Source organism: Podarcis bocagei, assembly GCF_964188305.1.
Source record: "Podarcis bocagei genome assembly, chromosome: 2".
Taxonomy (NCBI): Eukaryota; Metazoa; Chordata; class Lepidosauria; order Squamata; family Lacertidae; genus Podarcis; species Podarcis bocagei.
This window is the reverse complement of record NC_138126.1, coordinates 82,485,287-82,510,363: the sequence shown is the minus strand read 5'-3', so window position 1 is coordinate 82,510,363 and position 25,077 is coordinate 82,485,287. Positions and strand designations below refer to the sequence as shown.

Here is a 25,077-nt window from a genome sequence, read left to right as displayed (position 1 = left end):
AACCAGCCTGTTTGCTGGATTTTCTGAGTCATGCAGTGAAATGAAAGGGGTCTCTTTGGATGTCTGCTTGGTCCTCCACTTTGGCCGGGAAGGTTTGATAATAGCTTTGATTAGTCATGAAAGACTTCGGCAGAATTTGTTTTGTCTTTGTCCTCCTGCAGCACCAAGGGCTTCATTTCAGAAATTGCTTGTTTGCGTAAAGCGTGGGATTTAGGACCAGATGAGTGGGACCTGGCATGCAAAGTCTTGCCTAGTCATCTTCCCTTCCTGCTGCTGCTGCCATCATGTCCATCAGCCCCCTCTCATCGTGAATAGAGATTAGGATTATGAGAAACTTGCATCTCCTATGTGTGTCAAAGGAAATTTCCTTCTCTTTCAGGAATGTTCTCAACAATTTGACTCTTTTGTGCTGCTGCTGCTGCTGCTGCTATTATTACTATTATTAAATTCTTTAGCAGAATTTGTATTCTGTTAAATATAAAGCTCATTCAGTTGCTGGAAATGACAGGAGGTGAGAGGGCTCTTGTGTTCAAATCCTGCTTGCTGGTTGGCTACTATGAGAACAGGATATTGGACTAAGATGAGCCAGTGTGGTGTAGTGGTTAAGAGTGGTGGACTTGTAATGTGGTGAACCAGGTTCGCTTCCCTGCTCCTCCACATGCTGCTGCTGGGTGACCTTGGGCTAGTCACACTACTCTGAAGTCTCTCAGCCCCACTCACCTCACAGAGTGTTTGTTGTGGGGGAGGAAGGGGAAAGGAGATTGTTAGCCCCTTTGAGACTCCTTAGGGTAGTGATAAAGTGGGATATCAAATCCGAACTCCTCCATTGGCATGATCCAACAGGCTCTTCTTCTGTTCTTATGTAAACCATAACCTTTAAAAATGCAAAATAAAAATAAATGAAACCTGCTGTTAAAAATATCCATTATAAAAGAAAACCACATGTTAAAATATAGGTCAGCTTTACCTGTATCTGGGTAGCCTTGTCTAAACAGAGATTTTTTTTTTTAGCAGTTGCTGAAAACAGAACAGAGAAAGTGCCTGCCTAATGTAAGTCTGCTTTGGCCCTCCAGATGTTGGTGGACTACAACTCCCATCAGTCCGAGTGAGGATAGTTCATGGTCAGGCATGGTGGGAGTTGTAGTTGAGCAACTTCTGGATTATTAAAAGTCCTCCATCCCTGTGCTAGAGGAAACTTAGTTGATCTGGATTGTGGGGGATCATAAGGAAGCAGCGTCTAAAGGAGAGAATATTGTGTAGTGACTAAGATAGATAGAACTAGGAATGACCTTTTAGTAGAAATGAAAAAGAATAAGAATCACAGAATTGTAGAGTTCGAAGGTACCCCAAAGGATCATCTAGTCCAACCCCCTGCAGTGCAGGAATCTTTTACCCAACATGGGGCTCAAATCTATGAAATTGAGAGCCTCATGCTCCACCAACAGAGCTGTCAAGGAGAAGGAGGAGGCAATTCTTGGAAAGTCAAAGAAGAATGAAAATTAAAAAATAATAATAATAAAATCAGAAAATGGAAACAGCCCTCTCATTTAACTGAATCAGCTTGGATAAATGAATAATGTTTCATTTGGGAGTGGAAGAAAGTGTGTGGGAAACCCTGGGGTGTCCTGCCAGGGTATATTTCATATTGATGGCAATGTATCTCACTTTCTCCTGACATAGTGGGGTCTCCACCAACTTCAATTGGCTCTCATCTGGTGTAACTCAAGTGTCGGATTACTTTGTCAACTGAATTTTAACTTGTGGTTCCAGCAGTCAATTGCTGGTAAAGTCTAGAGATAAAAAACTAACCTAATGCAGCTGATGAGAGGCAAACATGCAGGAATACTAGAACAACATAAGTGTTCTCATCACTGACCAGCTAAACAAAGTAAGAATTTAAAATAAGCTAGAGGGTGTTTGCTAGGCAGGTAGATGATGGAACAGGAAGGAATCTTGCACATTTCTTAACACATGTATAATGCAGTTGGGAAAACAAGATCTGCTGAGGACAAACTGTTCTGCCTTCCTCTTCCCACTCATAAGATGGCACAAGAAATGTGTTTAAACTGAAGCGATGCTACATGTAAAAGAAAAATCTCTTGTAAGAAGCACTTCGTGGGACAGGATCAGTGAGGGGGTGGTGGGGTGGAGGGCTGGTCTTTTCATTTTTGAGCTGACAGTGCTCCCTCCAAGGCTGGCTATGAATCAGGGCTGGGCAGCCACAATTGGATCCATCTGCTCAGGATGCTTTTTGATTTTAGCCCGAAGAGCTCTGCGATCAAAATTGAGGGATGTTTTGTGTGCCATGTCATTTCTATAGGAAACTCTGCAAAGTCTGCCCTCTGTACGCACATCTATTTCAGCTCTTATACAAGGAAGCAGGAATGGAACAATTTGGTGCTATTCAAAAGCTTGCTCGCTTTCAAGAGGAGAAATACTGGGCCATTTCTTGGAATTGAGAGAGAGAGAGAGATATTAAAAGAAAATATGCACAGCTGACTGCCAGAAAAGTTGACCTTGCATCCTCTTGCTTATCTACCTCAGCTGTTTTCTTGTTTTTTAAAAAGCCACAGCCTGAATATAAACATATTAAACAGAGCAACTGTGTCTGTGGTTTCCTGGTCTGAGGTAAAGGTGGTAATAGAATACTGGAAGAAGATTGATGGGGTTTGCTTAAGTGTTGAACATTTTTGCATGGAAACTAGACCTGCCTGCTAGGAAAATAATGAGAAAACATCTCTGTTAAAGAAGGTTACTTAGGTGCAGTTCTGCTGTATTAAAGTGCTAAACTTTCTTCCTTCAGGATACACATTAACTTGTCCATCAAGGAACCCCAAAAAGTGTCAGGGATTGGCAGGGCTCTAGCAAGTGTGTGGCAGAAGCAGGGGGCCCTGAGGCTGACCCAGGAGAGGGAGTCAGTGACTTATGGGGTTTGGTGCCCATAAAAAAACTGGTGTGGGAGGGGTGTGCCAAATGTTGGGACAACATCTTAGATCATGCCTAGCCCTGTATCCTTAGACTTCTGCTTGTAGACACACATTTGTGTATCTTATACTTTGAACTGATGATGAGACAGTGCACTAATTTCTTTAAAAAACCCTTTGTGTTTTCTCAAGCCAAGAATCCAAGCAGTGTGTCAGAGGGTGGGCAATTCAACAGGTTAAGCCTTTTCTAGTATGGAAATACAATTATGGGGAAAGCTTTACCATGTCTGCACTGTCTAATTTTGTGCTATGTTGTGACTGTTGCACACAGCACTCTCCCCAAATTAACACTGTAGAGTGGTTCCAAAAGATTGCCATAATCAATTCATCTCAGTATTTATAGCTTGTAGCCATATATATCTTGCTTTTTGATATTTAAATATTCAATAAATCTTTAAAAAGAAAAAAGTAATAGGCCAAAATATTAGAATTTATGGATTGAGGCTGTGTCTTACTAAAATAAATAGGACTAGCTTCTAAATAAGCATAGTTTAGAAATGGCTACTTTGAAGAATGCAAGACTGTGGTGGCTTAAATTGCTTCCACTTAATTGGGGATTTAAGCTCACATCTCCATACCTCTATCAGCCCGATCAGTTTGTACGCCACTATTCAAATAACATTCACACATAAACTGCCAGGCCAGACCCTTTCCCTAACAGTAGCCTAGAAACATTATGAAAATATTGGCATGGAAGCTTAGGTAGTGATCGGAACTCACAGTGTATCGTTGTGGACGCATGTATAGCGCCATGCAAATCTGAAAAGCCACCAGATGAGCAAGTAATGTTCTGATAGGTTAAATATTATCTCAGCTCCTGGAAGGTCCACACACAAAGTGTGATATGCATCTTTATTGGTGTCACTCTTGGTGGCATTGAGTAAGATAAGCTTTTGCTTCTGTTCTTTGTCTGGTGAACTTAACAGTATGATTTTTAAATACATTTTTACAACTGCTGCCCAAAAAAGGAAAAGAAATCCGTTATAGGAATGTCAGAGTTGTGGACATTTTTTTTTAAAAAAAATGGCCCTGGGGAGCCAGCCAATATTATTCACAGAAAATACCTTGAAACAAAAGATATTTGACCAAACCCTACTGAGTAACATCAAGTGAGTTCAAGTGACTTCTCGAGCCACTTAAGGCAAGATCATACATTGCAAAAAGTTTATCTCATTTGCCAGAGCCCCATCCAGAAAATCTGGGAACCAGGTTTAACTGGGTGACTTTTGCCCTATTGCTCACACTCCAGGATGGTACACATTACAACCATGTACTTACTTCAACTAAATAAGTAACAGAGAACAAACTTAAAAGTATTCTATTCTCCCCACCTCCAGTGCATTCATATACCAGATGGACTAAGGCTTTTAAAGATCTGACCTCATCAATGCTTCGAAATACGTTTCCATCTAAGCACAGGTGTAGGACTGCTAATGTAAGCAGAAATATTTGCATGTGTACATTTAAGTGTATTCAATAAGTATATTTGCAAGCGCCTGTCTTTGTTTGCATTTCATAACTGATATGATGGGAGTTTTGTGATTATGGCAGTTTGCAGATTATTCTCTGGTTTTTCTTCCTTTCCATACTGCTCTGAGCAGCAACTGATTAAAGGCACAATTTGTTCTCCCTCAGTGTAAGTAAAAGTTAACCATCCCATTCCTCCAGTTTAGCTGCTGTGATGCTGTTACTGTAAGTGGTAAAGGTAAAGGTAAAGGGGACCCCTGATCATTAGGTCCAGTCGTGGCCGACTCTGGGGTTGCGGCGCTCATCTCGCTTTATTGGCCGAGGGAGCCAGCGTACAGCTTCCAGGTCATGTGGCCAGCATGACTAAGCCGCTTCTGGCGAACCAGAGCAGCGCACGGAAACGCTGTTTGCCTTCCCACTGGAGCAGTACCTATTTATCTACTTGCACATTGATGTGCTTTCGAACTGCTAGGTTGGCAGGAGCAGGGGCTGAACAACAGGAGCTCACCCCGTAGCGGGGATTCAAACCGCCGACCTTCTGATCGGCAAATCCTAGGCTCTGTGGTTTAACCCACAGCGCCACCCACGTCCCATACTGTAAGTGGTACATTGAGTAAATGTGACAGGACCCCTTTATTACAGTGACTGGGCAATCAACTCCAAAGGGACAATCCCGGTGCTAATGGGATTAAGGCATGCCAGTGCCTCCTTTCACCACTAAGTAAGGACAGCTACACCCACCCAAAAAAAGCATAAGAACGATTTGCAACACTAAAATAAGGAGACAAGTGCTGTCAAACTTATTACAAGTGCTGTGAGCTTTGCTTGAAATCTTGTGTTCCATCACCCCAGGGCATCATAACTTGGGAGGGAGATGTAACTTAAAACATCTTTTCTGAGTTGACTTCTTGCTCTAATGAAGCAGAATGTCATTAATCCTGAGATTCCCCCCTCCCCCCGCCCACCAAATGTGTAGAATTCACTGTCGTGCTATGACGAACATTCCATCAGGGAATGTACCAACAGGGAATTCCATCAGGGAATGTTCCAATAGAACAATCCCTCCTTTCCTCACTTGCCCCCTGCTCTGTTCTGTGGGTTCTCCAACCCCCAATCCCCATGCCAATTTCAGGGGGTTGAGGGAGTACAGAGGGAGGGAGGGGGTGGGAAGCCCCATTGTATAAGCAGAAGCCCCTGTGCAGGGCTTCTGCCGATGCAGCTTGTTAGGTGAATCCTGCCCAAAATATCTCAGCTACTAGTATCTTATTTCAGGAAGAAATATGGTAAATGTTTCTTGTCCTTTGTGGTAGGGGTAAAAATATCCTGCAGAAACAACACACTTGATTTTTGCTCTAACGGAGCTCCTTATAGTTCCAGATGGAGTATTTCAAACCACTGGGATGGAGCATGGGAAACAGATGTACCAGATCCAGAGATCTCAATCTACCTTCCAATAGGGCACTTAGGAGCATGTTATGACAAGCCAGAGCTGTAGTAATTCCCTAAAACCTCCCTATTTGGTTTTCCTTTGTACAGGGTTTTGGCACACACAGACACACTATTTGTTTGCAGAAGTTGCAGCCGCCCTTTATCACAATTCAATTTTAAAATACATACTGGCAGATGCAATATGTGTATTTCCGGAGCGCATTACCTGCCCTACAGATTAGCAAATTTAAACTAAATTTGGTTATGTGGTCAAATTGCCTTCAGTTTGACAAGGTGTCCCTTTGCTGCCCAGCCACATTAATCTATTGAGTTTTAACAATTCCAGCGGTTTTCCTGTTTCCATTGGCTGTTCACAATGTGCGCAATATCAAATACAGCCTGTTGTTTCAAGAGCAGCACCAAGAAGATTCCTCTCTGAGCAACCCTACTATTAACATGCAAGTACAAATAAATAAGACTGGTGACTAAGCTGTTCCTGCATACTGAATTTGCAGAAATGTGAACTTAAAGGCCCATGCCAAGAATTCCAGGCTTCGAGTGTGGTTTCCTCTCTGTACTGGTGACTAATGTAATATCCATTGACACCACCAAGTAACAAAGTAAGGATGCAACTAGACATCCTTAAAGCAGAATGATACAGGATTAAGAAAACAAACAAACAAACACCCCTTGAATCAAGCTTTTAACTAATAAAATAAAATCCAGACATCTCATGTCCTCCGCAGGCCACATTTTGGACAGCTTCACTTATTGCAAACATAGAGAGATGCAGGAAAAAGAAGCATAATCTGGTGAAGAAAGAAAGAAAGAAAGAAAGAAAGAAAGAAAGAAAGAAAGAAAGAAAGAAAACAGTGGCACAAGGCTTTGTGCAGAGACTCAATGTTTGGATGTTTATTATATCATATTTTGACTCAAGGGAGGGAACCCTCAAATCTTCCTGATTTCTTTTTTTTTTCTTCTTTGGCAATCACTTGTAGCTGACTAAGATTGTCTTCCATAAAAACGGTCTTAACAGTGAGTCCGTAAATGACGGTGGAGGTCAATTCTGGATCCACATGTCTTTCCACAGTGGGGACATAGGTTTCTGGGTGGGAGGTGATCATGGTGAGAGTTTGCCAAACGTGCCTTCCTCTTAGCACGTTTCTCCCTTCCATCTTGAGTTCAAACGTCTTCAAAGTCTATGACACCTTTGGTAAAGACTGCTCTCCAATTCGAGTGCTCACAGGCCAATGTTTCCCAATTGTTGATGTTCATACTACATTTTTAAAGATTTGCCTTAAGAGTCTTTAAACCTCTCTTGTTGACCACCAGCATTATGCTTTCAATTTTTAAGTTCGGAATAGAGTAGTTGCTTTGGAAGATAATAAGCAGGCATCTGAACAACATGGCCAGTCCAACGAAGCTGATGTTGAAGAATCACTGCTTCAACACTGGTGATCTTTGCTTCTTTCAGTACACTGACATTAGTTCGCCTGTCTTCCCAAGTGATATTTACCCCATTATTTGGCCCCTATAAAGACCTAATGCACGCCCAAGCACAAAGTGCTCTTGGTGAAATCAGTTGACACAAAAGCATCAGAGAAGACACAGAAAACTAATTGGGGCACTGAGGAAAAAAGAGTGTGCTTGGAGATAAACAGGAAACTCTGAGTGCCCAAGCTGGAGATAGCCTCACCAAGTACTAACTGCTTATAGCAAAAGATTTGTTGTTTTCCTTTGTCATGGGGCTCTACTATCTGAATTCCACACTGCAGATTTCTCAGCATTCCCAGCAGCTGCTTGAGAACAATCGTCCATTTCCAGGAGGCTTTTCATCCTGGGCAGATATCTATAACACAATGCCCACATTTGCCCAAGAATTGAAATGGTGATGCCTGCACCAAATAACGCCAACATGGCTTGCTTCCTGTTCTCCTATTGCACAGTCAAGCAATATATATGAAAATGTTTCTTAAAATCACCCTTTCAGTTCTCATGGGCCTGCAAGCCATCATAGAGACTGGAACTCAGCTTTGCCTCCCTAATTTTCATCACCAATCTTTCAAAAGTCTTGGGTTCTTCAAGGGTTCGCCTTAGTGGCAGGGCCTACTGTATATTTTGTATGTTATGGTCTTGGCTTCCATCTGGCTTCCATTTTGAAGCTTCTCTCCTGCTTCTTCATGTATTAACTTAATAGCCTGAACATTCTCTGAAGAACTGAGACTAGCTAACATTATTGCACAATTGCTGGACGATTGGTCTAATTTAGTATAAAGTTGCTTATTGAATTGGAAGGGGTAGCCAATATGCTACCATTCAGTTGTTGTGAGCTACAACTCCCATCAGTCCATGCCAGTAATCTCAGTGGTCAGGAATGATGGGAGCTGGGATCTGGAGGGCATGACATTGACTATCTCTGGTTTAAAACAGACCTTGGCAACTGCAGCATGTGAAATGACAGGCACACTGCTTGCTGCCTTAGTGCTCATGCATAAAAATTTGCAGGACAAGATATATCCATTCATTCAGAGATTCAACTGCTACAGACCCTGGAAAGGGAGTTGCGGCTGAAAAGTCTCCCAGAACAACTTATATAAGATCAATAAGACAGTTCCTGCCTACAGGCTTATAATCGAAGAGACAGGACATAAAAGGAGAAGTAGATGAGGAGAGAAGAAGTAAGCATACAATCTCAGGCCCTTGCTCTTAAATGTTACATCTAAAAACTGTATCAAGCTGTAACAAACCATTCAGGAAGAGACAAAGTTAGCTAGACCCTCAGCAGAGTGGACAGAGTAGCCCTGCTTCCCATCATTCCCTCTGTGCCAATCCGATGGCATGCCTGCTGACAACTGAAGACAAGGGGAGCTCAATGGAACTACTTTTTCAGTAGAGACGGTGGAATAGCCCTGCTTCCTATCTCTAGTGCAGGCATAGGCAACCTTCAGCCCTCCAGATGTTTTGGCTCACAACTCCCAACATCCCTAGCTAACAGGACCAGTGGTCAGGGATGATGGGAACTGTAGTCTCAAAACATTTGGAGGGCCGAAGGTTGCCTGTGCCTGCTCTAGTGTAGTCCCATAATATCGTCTACTTGACATCCAAAAATCATTTCCTCTGGACCGGAAAGTGAATGTGTTCGTTGTGTATTACATGACACATCACTCACTACCTGAAGCTCAGGGTTAGCCAGGGGAACTTGTAGCTCAGCTCTCAAATACCTTTTCAGTTTGATGTTCAGAGAAAGACAGTAAATAAAGGAGGAACTCACTTGCAAAAAGACTAACACCGTCAGCTTCCTGCTTACATGCTTCAGAGAGCAAGGGGTTAAGGTTTACAACTTCAATCAACTCCATTGCTGACTAAGGAAATTATTCCTAGCCTATTGGGACCTTTCCCAGCAAACATGTAATTCAGTTGGGTGAAAAGTCATTGAAAGAGATTCTGAATCTATCTAAGTTTAGAACATTCCAGTTACTTAGGCATTATTGAAAAAACCTGGCATGCAGATCACTTATTCAGACTAGGAGAACTGAGCATTGTTTGAATAGGAGACAAACTGGAAGCTTTATCTTCTGGCAATCTGCATGACCTCCTGCAAGCTTCTTCCTAGAATATAAGCAGCATTGTTCAGACTCTCTCTCGGCTGCTCAATCTGTCTCTCAAAAAGTATTACATCTTCCCTAGGAAGCAAAATAGTGCAATGGTACCCAGAGAGACTAATTGGGCTGTAAAGACAAGACCTTTTGTGTTGCCGGCCCTCCACCATCAAATGCAAGAAATGGACTTCCGCGCCTGTGAGTCTAATAATAACCCAGGTGGTAGAGCTCACAAAAACTCTGCCTTCTCTGTGCCTATACAACATTTATTCTTAAGAAACTAAACAAAACAAAAAACAGCTCTCCAATGCCATGTGCCACAAGATTATGATGTTGGTCGTCTTTTTGGTATTACTGACTGCAGGGAACTTGGTTCACACAACTCTCAGATATGTCACATGGTGGCCACTTCAAATCACAGCTTGCCCTGACCCCCCTTTGTGCAGACACCACATGCTTCTAGGGTTTTCCATTGATTTCTACGTACTGGGCCAAATTCAAGGTGCTACTATTAACATATAAAGCCCTTAATGACTTGGGACCAGTCTACCGGCAGGATCACCTTAACCAATGCTATTTTTCTAGAAAAAGAGGTGCCCGAACTCACCATGAATGCCTCCCTTGTTCTCTTATAAGGGCAATGGTGCCCACCTGAGAGGTGCCAGAACTGAGTTCCAGTGAGTTCTGGCTGAAAAAACTGCCTCCGTCTGTGGAACTGGCAATGTTACAGGTGCCATGTAATGCCCATTTCACACTTGTAAGGAAACATAGGAGCTCTGCCAGAAAAAAAGTTTGGCAACCCTTGGTATCAACCAATTCCCTCCTTGATTTCAGTTCACAAGAGACTAGAAATTCTTCTCAGATATAAAGAAAAAGTATAGAAAATACTCCAGGAAGGAAATTGTTTAACCTAGTAAAGTATGTTTTTGTGGAGTGGGGTTTGGGGTTTGGGGTTTTTTTTGGTAGCTTTCTTCCCATGAAGAAAAAATAGTAACAATGCACATATTACTCAGGAATCTGGGTGAATGTGTGATATTGTAATATCACATCAAGCTTATAAAGTAAAGTAGTAAGTTTATGGAATTCTTAAATTAGGGGTTGTGATCATCATGGTTCAAAGTATGCAGTTTATCTTGTGAATAAATAACCACTGAGATCAGTCCCTGACACTTTCTGTAGAGTCACTTTGATAGCCAGGCAGGCATGACAGAACAATAAACTGCCAACCATGAACTAACAAGTTGAGAAGTTTTTTTCCTCCCATGATGCAAAAACTCCATAGCTAACTACACAGAGCCATAGAAGTCTTGGCTTTTCGGGAAATGCTCCTTGTCTATGACAGCTGTGCCTTTCCAGTTAATATCATTGTGAAGTCAATGATGCCATCTTGTGGTAGTCCACTCAAGTGACAGGTAGCTCACACATTTCTTCCACACGCTGCATCCTGGCAATCTGTGGTGTTTGTGCATGCAGTTAAATCAGTCACAGAATCTAGCCTGTCATCTGTTCTATTCACAGACAGAAGCAAAACCACATGGCAGCAATTCCCATGAGTGTGACAGCTTGAGAAAGTGCTGAAACACAGAGTAGACATGTGCAGAATTGTGCTATTAGTCAGGGGGAAACAACTGCAACTCCTTCCTTGACAAATGCCCTATAAGAATCTGTCTTGACAGTCTCTCTGCTTCACTTACCTTGCCTGAATTTCTACCAATGCTCTCCAGCTGTATCTACAGCAAAAAAGAAAAGAAAGAAACATATTTCTAGGATGAGTAGGAGAAACTTCCCTCTTGTCTTGTCCCGCCTTGTTTTGAAAATGTGGCCTTGCACTATATTCCACTATTTCTGGATTTTCCTATTGTGTGGAAGCTCAAAAATAATGCAGAAATTAACAGTTTGGGAAAGGTCAGGAAAACACAATAAACTGTTTTCTGGTAGGTGATTGCTTTTAATGAAAGGAACTGGTGCTGTGGAATTTTTTTATTGGAACTATCTCTATGTTTTTAATAGTTTTAATTCTATCAGTGTTTAATTGTTTTTAATTATTTTTTCTATGCTTTTAGCTGTTCCTATATTTATCCATAAGCCACCTTGAGTCCCAGTTAGTAAAAATAATAATAATAAAATTGTAATGCAACAGCTCCCTTCAGCTTTTGTTTCAAGCATCAGCCTTGTAAGAAAAAAATGTGCAGGAATCAGAAGCTCATTAATATGACCTCCCCATAAAAAAATTCCAAGAAGTGGAGCCTTGGATAAGAATGCCATCTGGCATGAGCTTCCCTAGCTGTTTACACTTACATAGGAGTAAGCTCCGTTGAACTTTGCAGGGCTTAACTTTGACTAAATGCACACCACACTGAGCTGAAAATGAAATGAAGATCTCTGGGAACCTTGGGTGTAAATCCCACTGGCAATCCTGCTACATCTTACAAACTTGTAAAGGGATTTACAAGGGGCTTGTAAAAAGAGCCTTGCCTTTTACCCTCCTCAACAAAAGCTGTGCATCACATGTATGCTTTCAGTAAAGCAACATTTGCAATGTGATGCTTGGTTTAAAAGGGAAAAAATCCTGACATTTCCCCAACGTCTAGAACAGGACATTTTTGCCTTCGTAGTTCCCATTAATTGGTTTGCTGCTGATAGCATCAAACTAAGGCTAAACCTTTTTAAAGCTGAAAAATAGGTGCAAGGGGAATGCCAAATTGTTCGGGTGGGGGGTCAGTGATGTTTGGGGAGCGGCATTTCATTCTTCCCCATACCATTCCTGAAACTGAAATGGCCTTTCCTCCAAAGCTGCCAACAGTCTCCCTGTGAACTAAACTGTACTCCTTCTTGCTGCTTTTAGGCTTTGAAATGCAGCCCATCACAGATCTCTGACATGCTCACACACAATTCACTTCAGAAAAATAATAATTCTGATTTTGCTCCTGTGATAGCAACCCACCTTTTGCCCAGTGTTGAGTGAGGCTGCAATTTAGTCAATATCTCCCTTGAATAAACAGCTAACTTAATCATGAAGCATTCAGCTATTAGATTGTGTGGCAGTTGCCTCAAGAAAAAGAAAAACAGTAAAGAACATCAACTTATATTCAATCAATGTGATAAAGCATTTTTTTTAAAAAAGTGCATCCTTCACTTAATACAACTTAACACATAAGAACTTCTAAGTTTGTGTGATTGCTTTTGTTCCATTATACCCACCAAGGTATAAACGTGTTTCCTTTCTACTATAATGTTGCATTCTGAACCAAATGATATTTCCAGAGACTTATCAAAGGCAGCCTTGCATGCATCGCATTACAGATAACATTGTATTACCATATCCAAACACCCTTGAGCTCATCTGTCCACACAACTCGATATAGCTAGCACTGAGGCAGGAAGCACATTGTGATGCTGCCAGTTGAACAAAACTGAAGATCGAATGCTGAGCAAGGCTCCTTTGTGGAACACTTTGTCTTGTGTTTAAGGTTAATCACAGACACTAGTGTGACTAACATGAGCATGACTTTGCAATCATTGCCTGGGCAATATGATGCAGCAGCTGTAACTCGCCCTTTCAAGATACAGAAGCGCTTCCTGAGGAAGGAAAGGCTGGTAGCAGAGATTAAAAATCAAGTGGATACGTCATATATTGGAAAAGTACCATGACCATATCCTTTTTCAGCTTACCTTTCAAAGGGGATGGATAGATGGATCTGTCCATTTTGCTTTCTCTCCATTTCTCATTTTTACAATCTTGTCACATTTGTATGTGACATTTCCACATCATTTTGTTATTTTTTAAAAAATTAAAAAGTCATCATGAAAAATCATCATCATTTTATAATAGACACATTTCTATACGCGATTTTGCATGTTCATTTTTTCTTCTTCAAATATATGCATTTTTAGCATACTTTCTCCTAATATATGCATTTTTGTACACATTGGTTGGTTGGAGAACTGCATCACCAAATCCAGGGAAGTGCAAATTTGAAAAGATACCTGTATTTTGTTTCTCGGAGTAAGAATTAGGTAGGCTTGCTTTAAAATGTAAATCAAACTGAATTCCTCCCCCGTCCTCAAGTGTCACACTGCAAAATGGTGGTCAGAAAACATGGTGGCAAAATAATATATTTACAAGTTGGTGGATATAACACAAGAAGAGAAATGGCAGCACAACCTTAACATTTCTTCTAATGGGTAATATTATGTAGGGACACAAACACACACATGAATCCTTGAGCACATTCTTGAGCAAGGTGATATTCCTTACCAAGAAACAAGTATTATTTACTCTACTGCAACCAACATAGTCAAAACAACCATACAGGATAACACAACAAATTTCCCTTTTTTTACTCAACCTCAGAGGAGCCTCAGATTATCTTACCTGGGTAGGGTTAACACCTTGTTATCTGAGCCTTTCCTAAGATGAAGATGAAGGCATAGAAGAAGCTGCACCTGCTTATTTAAAGGGCTGGTGCTGTTAAAGACACAGGAGCGGAGGTAGCCATCATATATCTGGCAAGATATTAGCAGGTTGACCCATCACACAGAGCCCCTCCAGACGTCCTTTATATGGTGATTTCATGATGATTTGTGCTAATGGTGGTATCACAACAGTTAGATGCAATCCTGCTTTGAATGCTGTTTGCGCCTGCAAATGTTTTGGGGCAGACCTACTTATTGGTTTCCATTCATTAAGGAATATAAAGACCAAAGACAATTGTGTGGTACATGGTGCACTGGAAAGGATAATGTTGTCCCCGTGCCACCAGCTTTCTAGGGCTGTGTGCATCACAATCCCAGCAAAGGATATTTCATTTTCTCTACTTCCTTACACAATTCATACAGCCAACACTCAGCATGTTTTTAGTAATATTTTATCCAGTTTTTTTTTTTAAAAAGAATCCAATTTCTAAAGTTGTTTAAAACATTCACACTCAATATTGCCCCTGAAACCCTCTATCTGACAGCTGGGAAAGTGGGGTGTGGGGGGGAAAGAGACAAAACTTTTTAAAGTTTCTAAGGATTTAAATCTACCCAGCTGCTTCCTAAACACAAGTAACAGCTGCTGTTCAATCTGCTACCACTTGTAGAGCTTATGATCTTGTCTAAGGTACTGCACTCGTGCAATAAGCCAGCCTATAAATCTCAGTGAATGATGGAGGATTTAAGGTTTTACAGTAAGGAAAGACGGTTGCTTCTACGGCAGCCAAGGGAGGGGGGGAAATAGGGGGAAACTGAGCAGCAGTAGAGCATGGGGCTTGGGAAAACTCAAAGTAGACAAGGCAACAAATGCTGTTGATCCAATTTCTATTGCAGAGCTATTACCAACTCCAGTTTTCTAAGAACGACAATTCTTCAGCTCCTTCCCTCCAGGCAGGCAGTTTGTGCCTTTAATAAGAACATGAGAAAGCCACATCTGCCCCTCATCCTGTTCTCACAGTGGTCAGCCAGATGCCTGCGGAAAACCTGCAAGCAGGACCCATGCAAAGAGCCCTCTCCCCTCCTGTGACGTCCAGCAACCGGTATTCAGAAACATTCATACCTCTGTGGAAGTAGAGCAAGTAGTCGCTGATAGCCTGCAAAGGAAGAGGCCTATAGCACATCCCTCAAGCTGAAGAATACTGTCAACTGTAGTCTGAGGTTGCTATGTAGGAATTGCAGCTCTGTGTGGGATAAACAACAGTTCCTAGGATTTGCTGGTGATGGTACTTTAAACAAATGGTGAATATGCAGCCTACGTTGTATGCTTCTAACTACATCAGGAGGGTGACTATTTTCTGGTGTGGAAGCATGGAAGGATAAGATAAAGTACTGTGCTGACCAAAATTAGATATAATTGGTAAACTGTTTTGTGCATTGACCTGTGTAACAACATAGGCTTGCATTGTGAAAGTAACATTGGAAGCAGAGCCTAGGCCCAACTGGACACGACATTTGTTTGTGTGGGTGCAATTAATTCTGAGAGAGAGAGAGAGAGAGAGAGAGAGAGAGAGAGAGAGAGAGAGAGAGCGCAGCCACTGGGAAGATGGCTGAGCAGCTTAAGGACTCTAGAGAGGGATGAGTTCATTGAACTCTTCCTCTCAGTATCATAGGTACAAAAGGCCACCTCTCTGAAGCTGCTATATGCATTTCAAAGGAAGCCTCTATTCCTGTGAGTCAGTTAATGGATAGGCAGGTGTGGTTTGGGGGAAATGGCCTCACAGGCAAAACTGCCCCCCTTGGTGGGCTGAAACTGGCCTGTGGGCTGGAGCATCCCCACAAATGCTGACAGCTTCGTATATATATTTTTCTTGGGGGGGGGGTCAATGGCAGGGAAAGAGAAAAAAGGTAAAATACCCCCTTCTCATCCCACCAGTCCAGCAGTTACTGTTTTGGTAACATACAATTGCCACCGTTAGTTTGGCTTTAGTGCAAACCTACACATCTTGGGAACAACAAAATGGGGGTCTATTGGGGGTGGGAAAATGTCATGTTTTACATTCCTTGTGTGACACAAGTGCCACTGTGAAGATGTCACCTGAGTAGGCATAATCTCAGTGAATCAAAAATAGTGAACAGCTTGCAATCATGTTCTTCTGTGACAATGCTAAGGTGTTGTCGTCTATATTAATATTAATATATTCAGTCTCAGTATGATTCCCTTTTTTACTGATGGAAATTAGCACCTTGAGGTGAACGTACTTTATCACTTGTGCTATTGTCCCTTGGGAAATAAATAATGTTCAGATTGTGTCAGAAATATACAGCAATGGTCCTATCTCTGTGTGTTTGCAAAGAAATAAATCTCAATGAAGGCTAAACAATAACTGTTTTTATGAAGTTTAATATGCCCTAAGATTGCTGCTTGGAACAAAGTCCTCACTGTCACTTGCTCTTGATTTTATCCCCAAAAAGATCACTTCCTTCAACAGTCGCTCTCTTAGTGCTATAGATTGCATTTTTGTGACATACTCTTGCCCTCTGGTGGTCAGTATAAGGTAATATTATTGATGCATCAGATAGTTACATATTACTTTGACAATATCCATATTCTGCCCGTCCTCCAGGGTATTTGGGTGGCATATATCTCTGCTCCCCCTCACATCCACCAGAAAATCAAATCCTCCCTTAGCAAAGAAGCTCTCTGGGTAACAGCCAGTCACTCTTAGCCAACACAAGGTGTAGATGTGTAGGTGCCACAACACTAAACACCCGTTTTCAATATTCTGTGGAATGGATCTCCTGATAACATGGTATCTGGAGGAGGCCCTCACATGCAGAGCACAGTGATCAACTAGCTATATGAAGCCTGAGGCGATCTTTCCATCATGTTGATCTCAAACTGTAGAGGGTTTTACACATGAAAACCTGCACCTTGAACTTAGCCTGGTAGGTACCGTATTTTTTGCACCATAACACTCACTTTTTTCCTCCTAAAAAGTAAGGGGAAATGTCTGTGCGTGTTATGGAGGGAATGCCTACGGGTGGATTTTCCTCCTCTAAAAACTATGTGCGTGTTATGGTCGGGTGCGTGTTATAGAGCGAAAAATACGGTAATTGGTGGCCAATGCAATTATTTGAACAGAAGGGTAACATATAAATGCAATAAATGTATTTTTTATGTGTTTTGTTTCTGTATTTTTATATCTTAGTAGTTTTTCTTATGTTTAAATTCTGGAATTTTTTATTGTTTGTGAAACCTCAATAAACATTTTTTTTTAAGCAATAAATAAATAACATGAAATATGCAGACAAGGGCTTTTTGGTCTTATTTTTGATTGATTTCATTAGTGCATGAGAAAAGGAAATGAAGTACTGCCAGGGAAATAGATGTCAAAAGATAAATTGGAATGTCTTTTATAGAAAGTAAAGGAATTCCTCCAGTACTCAGATTGCTAAAGCCTTCTGGTGTGGCTTTGTAATGCCAAGATTCACCATGTACTCTTAATTTAAGACTGAACACTCTCCCTGGAAAATCATCACCCTTTGCCCTCCCACACACACCAATGTCACTCCATTAGTGCTCTCTAGCATGTCTCCATACCTTGCTCCTTTTTCTTTTAGTATCTACCCCTGACCAAGCTCTGATGCTCTTTTCCTGCACTGATGCTTTCGTTAGGCAACAAGCCACTGGGCATCCATGCACAACTGCTACCAGTTCCCAGGATAGCCTGCATGATCGGCATGGCAGACTTGAGAATCCGTAGGGTAGCCGATTCCACTAAAGAAAGGCATATAAACTGGCCCTGTTTTCTGCAATGCATCCACTGTTGGGTAGTAGACCTTCCATCTTGAACTCTGTTTATTTGCAAAGCCAAACTGTTTATTTGCAAAGCCTGTGTGAGACAAGCCCAGACACTGAGACCTAACAAAAATGGGAGGGATGAAAAGGGAAATAACCTAAAACAAAACTCTACATCTGAAACAGAAAATCATTTCAAACATGTTTCCTTCTTTCACTCTTTAGATCCACCAGATCCACATAGTACCCAAAGGGAGTAAAATATGATTGTTGTCCCTGATTATGCTAGTGGAAACTCTTATGCCATGGCCATGTGGAGTTAAGCCCTACATAAATTGTTGAAATGAGTAAAAGTAAATAAAGAGGGACTGAAACCTTGGAGAAAACTACAGCATTATAATGTTGATACCATCCTGAGTTTTAACAGTCCTCTTGAAAGCCTCTTGGCCTGCTGCGAGAAACTGAATGTCAATGTCCTTTTTAGGTCATTCACAGCTACTGGTCATGTGCACCAATAAAAATAAGTATGAAACCATTTCCCAGTCTTTGCACATTCTGCTCTATCCAGGCCTACAGCTGCCCCTCCAGACTGGGTGTGATTGAGGTATCATTGTCTTCTTCAGGACTAAGGAAAGCATCCCCTGTCACTTTGCTGCCCATCTGCTGAGTCTGGTGCTGTTTCTCTGCAAACTGCACAGCGGCATGTATACTGTGGAAGGACAGCAGCTCCGTATCCTCCATCCCAGTAAGCCAACCACCTGCCTGGAGTAGACGCCGCACGGATGGGTTGCAGTTGGCCAGCAGGACCTGGATGCCAATCTTCTGGTAGTCCTGGCGAGTCTCCTTCAGCACACTGAGGCCCACGCTGTCTACAAACTGCATGGCGCCACAGTCAAGGATTAAAGTGTGCATGTCTATGGCTGGGCCAGGAGCATCTGAAACCGAAACCTTGGCAGCGTCTCTCTTGGTGCCCTTCAGGCAGTTAAACTTAGAAGAAAAGCAGCTCTCGTTCTTGCCCAGGTTTGCTTTCGCTTCAGCCTTTCGCCGCAGGGCAGCAACCAGCGAAGGATTCACTCCTGTTTTCTGGAAAAGTGAACTTTTGAAATAGTCCTTGTTTGCATAGTAAAGGGAGGTGTCAAAACGGAAGATCTTGATATTTGCAATGCTGCTGATCTCTTTGTAAGTGAACTGGTCCTCGTAGATTTCAGAGTCGTTCACCTTGCCGAGGAGCGTGGCTCGGGGCCTCTGGGTGCGGAAGATGATGCAGAGGAGAGAGAAGCAGACGCCTATGAGGAGGCCCAGCTCTGTAGTGATGAGTAATGAGGACAGCATGGTGACCCACCAGATCACGGTGTCTATCTTGCTGATCCGCCACATCTTTGGGGTGTCGGCAAATTTCCGCAAGGCCCCCCTGAGGTTAACGATGGTGATCACTCCCAGGATGCAGGTTTGCAGTGAGTAGAAGAGAGGGGCAATCCACAACAACACCAGGAGCAGCACAAACGCAGATACTAGGCTTGAGATCTGGGTACAGCACCCGGTGGATTCCTTCAGCAGGGTCTTTGTCAAGGCTGCGCTAGAGACAAAGCAGCAGAAGAAAGATGGTACGAGGTTCGCCATGCCAATGGCAATCATTTCTTGGTTGGCCCGAACTGGGTAGCCATGCTTCTTGCCAAATATTTCTGCCAGCGAGATGGTCATGGCAAAGCCGATGATGGCAATGGGCAGAGCATCAACTGCCAGGTTTGAAAGAAGGCTCAGATCCGGTACAGCAGGTTGCTTGAAACCAGTGGGAATGGAGCCACATATTTTAGATTTGTATCTCTTGTTGAAGTTGAAGAAATACGAAAGCAGGGTCGCCGCAATGACCACCAGAAGCTCCATGGGAAAAGGAGCCTTCATTTTGTCTCTAAAGTAGTTGTTGATCTCCTTCACTGGCACAATGAGGACCAGAGCAATCAGGCTGGTGACTAGGTCACAGATGTTGGTGTTGCCAATGTATCTGAATATGTCAACCCACGTGAAGATAAGAGAGCCCACTCCATCGTGGCGAGGGATTTTCAGTCCCAGCAGAAGACTCATTTGGGAAGTGAGGATGGTAAGGGAGGACCCAGTCACAAAGCCACTCAGGAGAGGTTCCGAAAGATATACGGATATGAAGCCCAGTTGGAAGACCCCTAGAAGGATCTGAAAGGGAAAGCAAGTTGCATTGATTAATCTGACTGGGTGAAGGTGCAAGAAGCAAATATCAGCACTTGCATTTGTTCTCTGTTACTCTCTGTTTGTTGTGAGAAAATCTCCTGTTCTTGTATTCTGGTTCATGCATATACATGTAAAACACTTGCATGCTTAACACCTGCCCCAGCTTAATGTGCGAAGTGACCCCATTGTAAAGCACTTGAGCTTAGAGTAATGCGAGCTGGTGTGCCCACTCTGGTGTTTGATCTATCTTACAGGAAAGTTATCACTTGATGCTATTGTCATATGTGAACTAGATCCACATCTGTGACCACTCAGAAACTATAATAAAGGAAGCCATTCTCTTTGTAACTTTGTATCTAATTCCAACCAGAGCTGTATGCAAGTGGCCTCTCTTAGCCACAGAAATCAGAGGGAGGGAGAAGTGATAGGATCATTTCACCAAACTTCTTCAAGAGATGAAGGAATTCTCCAACGGTTTCTCAGGGGTCAGTCTCACCATTAGCCATGACAGTAGCACAGCTTTTCTTTTTCGCTTGCTCCTTTTGCAGCTGCAGCAATAACTGTGTTGGCAGGTTTGAATATAGAGTTTAAGCACCCTAAACATTAAGAGAACACTTGTGTTGTAAGGATCAGAAAGTTATCTTACCTGGTAAAGCCCAACCAAAAAAGTTAAAGCAGTTGCCACAGTGATAGCATAACAACTTTTGTCACAGACAACTGTCCCATTCAACGTGGCATTCACCGGGATGTCAGTCTCTAACTGGTATCCTGCTAACGTCAGTTGCCGGTTTACTGATTCCCCGATCATCAGGCAAAGGACTCCGAAAGTCCCAATGCAATTGTGGCGTGAGGTAGCCATGGCAAAGTAGATAATGACAGAGAAGAAGTTTGTGTAGAGTCCGTAAATGGGATCCTGACTTGCAAGGAGGGAGTAGGAGATGGACTGAGGGATGCCAACTATTCCAACCAGGAGGCCGGAGATGATGTCCCCAAGCAGTTGTTCCTTGATACTGTAGCGGGGAAGCCACTCTACAACAGGGAACAGCTTAATGAAGACACCAAGGACACTTCGTCGGTTGCACCCGGAATTCTCCCTGGCTTTCTTGATGAGCTTCTTGACACTGAGACCCGGAGGTTCATGCTCTTCAAGCTTGACAGGCACATAATGAGAAGATGACTCTGGTGGTGGCATGCTTGGCATATCAATGCTCTGCTTAGGCATCTGGCTAGCAGTGCCATTCTCCATGGCTCCAAGGCAGCTGAAAGAGGGCAGCATGTGCACTGTTAACTGAAGGTACTCCACTCATGCATGATTGCAAATGAATTCTTATCCAGCTAATAATGCACTGTTTCATACTTTGCAAGATTACAATCACAGCTCAGGCACGACCATAAAAGGAACCAGCACTGATAAACCTTTGGTGCATAGTAGTCCAATCATAAAAGCCATTAATTGTTGAACCATTAATTATAAGCGAAGGGCCTCTGCAACTGCAAATATTACGCCATTATACAAAAATACTGGCCAGATATATTCACAATGACTATTTAACACACCAGCTCATCCTGTGCTACACAAGTGGTTATAGGATAAGATGAAACAGGCTTTTAAATAATCTAAAACTCTCCTTTTGCTTTATCAGTCAGAAACACCTGGAATGTGAACTGACATGCCAGACTGAAGGAAGACTATTCTTGACATTTAGTGATAATAACAACTGGAAAGCCCCTTTTGGAATTTTTGTGTGGAAAGGGGAATGAATTAACTTGGGATGTCTGGGGTTGAAGACTGGGAAAATGTTGCCTAGCAGAATGAGGAACAGCTGGATATTACCTTGGAATACTGCTGGATACCATCCTGGAGTGAACACACTGAATATTTTGAATAATCTTTATACACATTGTTGATACAGAATCAGAAATCCTATTTATTTATTTCTCGCTTCTCTCTTTTTTTCTTTTCTTTTTTATGATCTTTCTCTTCCTGTCTTTTCTCTTTTTCCTTTGCTATGCTTTTGCTTACTTTTTGTTTTTCAATGTCCTCTATTCTGGGTTAATGAAGGTACCCACAGGAAGGTGATGGTTGGCAAGTGAAAGACCCTGTGGGAGAGAAAGGGAAGGGAAGATCTTCCAGGGTGGGAGGCTGGGATAAGAAAGGGAAGCTCCCAGTGAGAGCTGAGAGGGTCCACCCTTTTCTATGTGAGACAAGAGTTAAGATCTACCTCTGGGAGATGGCTTTGTATTATTTTTTATTTTATTCCCTTTTTCTCCTTTTCCTTTTTCTCTTCTTCTGTTTTGTTTTTTATTTTTATTTAGATTAGTTTTTATTACATTGTATGTTGAAAAGTTTCAGTAAAAATTATATATAAAAAGAAACACCATTTGGCCCTTTTTTATCAGGTTTTTTTTGGTCTCTTGGAATGATTGACATTTGCAAACAATGATAAGTAAATAGTTACTAATAATCTGTCTTATGTAAATATTCATAGTCTTAGTGGACCTTTTTGTAATTATTAGATCTTGGATTACTTGTAAATAATAAATAATAAATATGTAAAAATCATAATTTATGGTTAAAGAAGTTGGCACTTGTACACAGTTTTTCTTGTATGGCTATATAGAAAACCTGAAAACCTTTTTTTTTTAAAAAAAGAAAGTGCAATAAATATCACTTTGGATGCTTACTTCATCAAAACATATAATACAACTCATCCCTGATCTTAAGGTCTTTCTAATAAAACAGAATCACTGACACGCTTTCTAAAAATAAAATGTTTAAACTTCTACTGTCTGCTGCAATAAAAAATGTCTCTTTTGTCACTCACTTGGAGCCACCATTATAGTGGACGGCAGTGTATACAGTATATACTGGGGGAGGAGAGACTTTTAAAGAGTGGGTGGGTTGGAAAGTACTATACACATGGTAAGTATTATTGGTATAATTCACAGGTTCCCAACCCTGTGGAGTCAGGGGACACATCTGGAAATGTAAGAATCTCTTTGGCTCAACAAAATACGCATTTCACAAAAGAGAAGCTGGCAATGCTCAGAACCCCTCTCTCAAAACAGCAGGTAAAACACCCAAAGCACCTTCCCCAAACACAAAAATAGGGACAAAATGAGGACAGTGTTTTACCAAGGACAGGTACCAGAAACCAGGCACTGCCTCTGGTAAGTAGTCGGTTATGCCTTTCTTCTCAAATGCAAAGCACCTCTAGCCTTCAAGCCCACAAGCTGTCTTGTCCTGGTGGGGGAAATGAAGCAATCAAACCTGGGTATACAATCTCCAAACCTGCAGTGTTTGCTTCCTCCTCCTCTCGAACTGATCCCCAATTCCAGCACAAGAAGACAAGTAGAATTGGATCCCCTTCATTCGCCCTTTTATTGCAACTCCTGCCCAGCCACTCCAGAGGTATATTTTGAAAACAAACACCACTTAAATAGAACATTTTTTTATGGGAACCTGAACTATCATTTATGATTTCAAAAGTTTAAACAGTGGTGGATGATAGGACTGCCATGCTCTCCTGAGCTTGTTGGCTAAACAAAAGGGAATTGCTGGTGCTCAGGCATCACTTCCCATGCACCTTATTGTATCTCTTCACCAAGGGACTAGGTAAGGGATATTGATAAGCTGATCCACTAGCCAGCACACATGGACTCAATCTGCAATCAGTGCTAAGCCAAACCTTGGTTTAGTGCAAATGTGCAAGAGTGTGAGTTCACGGCCCTTTAGATCTCATACCCAGCTGCAGGAACAGGGAACTTGTGGTCCTTCAGATACTGCTGGGACTTCAATTTCCATCAGCCTCAGCCAACATGGCCAATAGTCCACGGTGAAGGGAACAATATGGGGGAGGGGCCTCAGGCTCCCCACCCATGTCATACTGTAACTTGACCTGTAGCTAAGCTTAAAGCATGAAATAGCAACATATACTACCTCCCTTTTCCAGTAGTGAGGTATGGAAGTGAGAGCTGGACCATAAAGAAGGCTGCTCACCAAAGAATGGATGCTTTTGAATTATGGTGCTAGAGGAGACTCTTGAGAGTCCCATGGACTGCAAGAAGATCAAACCTATCCATTCTTAAGGAAATCAGCCCTCAGTGCTCACTGGAAGGACAGATCCCGAAGCTGAGGCTCCAATACTTTGGCCACCTCATGAGAAGAGAAGACTCCCTGGAAAAGACCCTGATGTTGGGAAAGATTGAGGGCACAAGGATAAGGGGATGACAGAGGACGAGATGGTTGGACAGTGTTCTTGAAGCTACCAGCATGAGTTTGACCAAACTGCAGGAGGCAGTGGAAGACAGGAGTGCCTGGCGTCCTCGGAAACGACTAAACGACTAAACAACAACATCTCCCTTTTCCCCCCTTGTTTTCCCCATGTCAAAGTATTAGTTGTAAGTTTCATGGGGTAGCTCCACGCACACTGATGGCAAATAAATAAATCACATAGGGCAAACTAAGGTTTTAGAAGTGGTTCTTTGTAGAACCAGGATTGTACGTGGGGCTCTGAATTTTCCATGACTTCATCCATAGAGGACAGAGAGGGATGTGCAAATGTGTGTAGGAACTAGCCGGCGGTACAAAGGTAAATTTGACATGAATTGTTCTGTCCATTATTCCTCTGGCGACGCCCACAATTGGTATGTCCCCACTCCCAGGCTACTCAGAAGGGAGTGCAGCCCTTGGCTGCTGAAAGGGTTTCCCCTGCTCTGTGGTCAGTATATTGTTTAGACAAACATGTTGCTCTGTGGTCAGCAATTTGACCAGAGGGTTCCTTTGAGAAGGTGTTAGTGGACCGAAGTCCTGCTGCCATGAATGTCACACTCTAAAACCCTCTTTTGCTCCTGAAGAGTGTAATTGTAGACCTTGGGGTCTCAAATTTCAGCAGCGCCCTGGGTTACACCAAAAATTTGGTGTCCCCCTCCCACCTTCCATTCTGCATCATAGCTGTGGCACCCCCTGTGACGCCAAGGCTCCATGCCCAGTGCAACTGAACCGGTCGTGTTCCCCTAAATCCACCTCTGAGGACGGGCAAGCTGGCAAACACTCAGAGACAGCTTTCAACCAGAACCGCCCCCAGTTGCTGACCTCTGACATGCCTAGTTACATCATTTGCACAAAGCAAGATGATCTCAGTTTCCTAAGTTCAGGTAGGTAGCCGTGTTGGTCTGATGC

General features: G+C 42.4%; 1 protein-coding gene across 2 annotated transcripts in view; it reads right to left on the bottom strand.

The window, feature by feature from the left end:
* Window positions 1–17,216: 17,216 nt before the first annotated feature.
* Window positions 17,217–25,077, bottom strand: part of LOC308579211 (sulfate transporter-like) — a 21,581-nt gene continuing 13,720 nt past the window's right edge. The window contains exons 2-3 of one of the 2 annotated variants that reach the window (XM_081180032.1): window positions 20,542–21,154; window positions 17,217–19,880 (exon numbers count right to left, since the gene is read on the bottom strand). In XM_081180032.1, coding sequence (XP_081036158.1) covers window positions 18,264–19,880; window positions 20,542–21,141 — 2,217 coding nt within the window. In that variant the 5' untranslated portion in view covers window positions 21,142–21,154 and the 3' untranslated portion in view covers window positions 17,217–18,263. Of the gene's footprint in view, window positions 19,881–20,541; window positions 22,148–25,077 lie in introns of those variants that run through there. The other variant, XM_081180031.1, reaches the window with a different exon arrangement.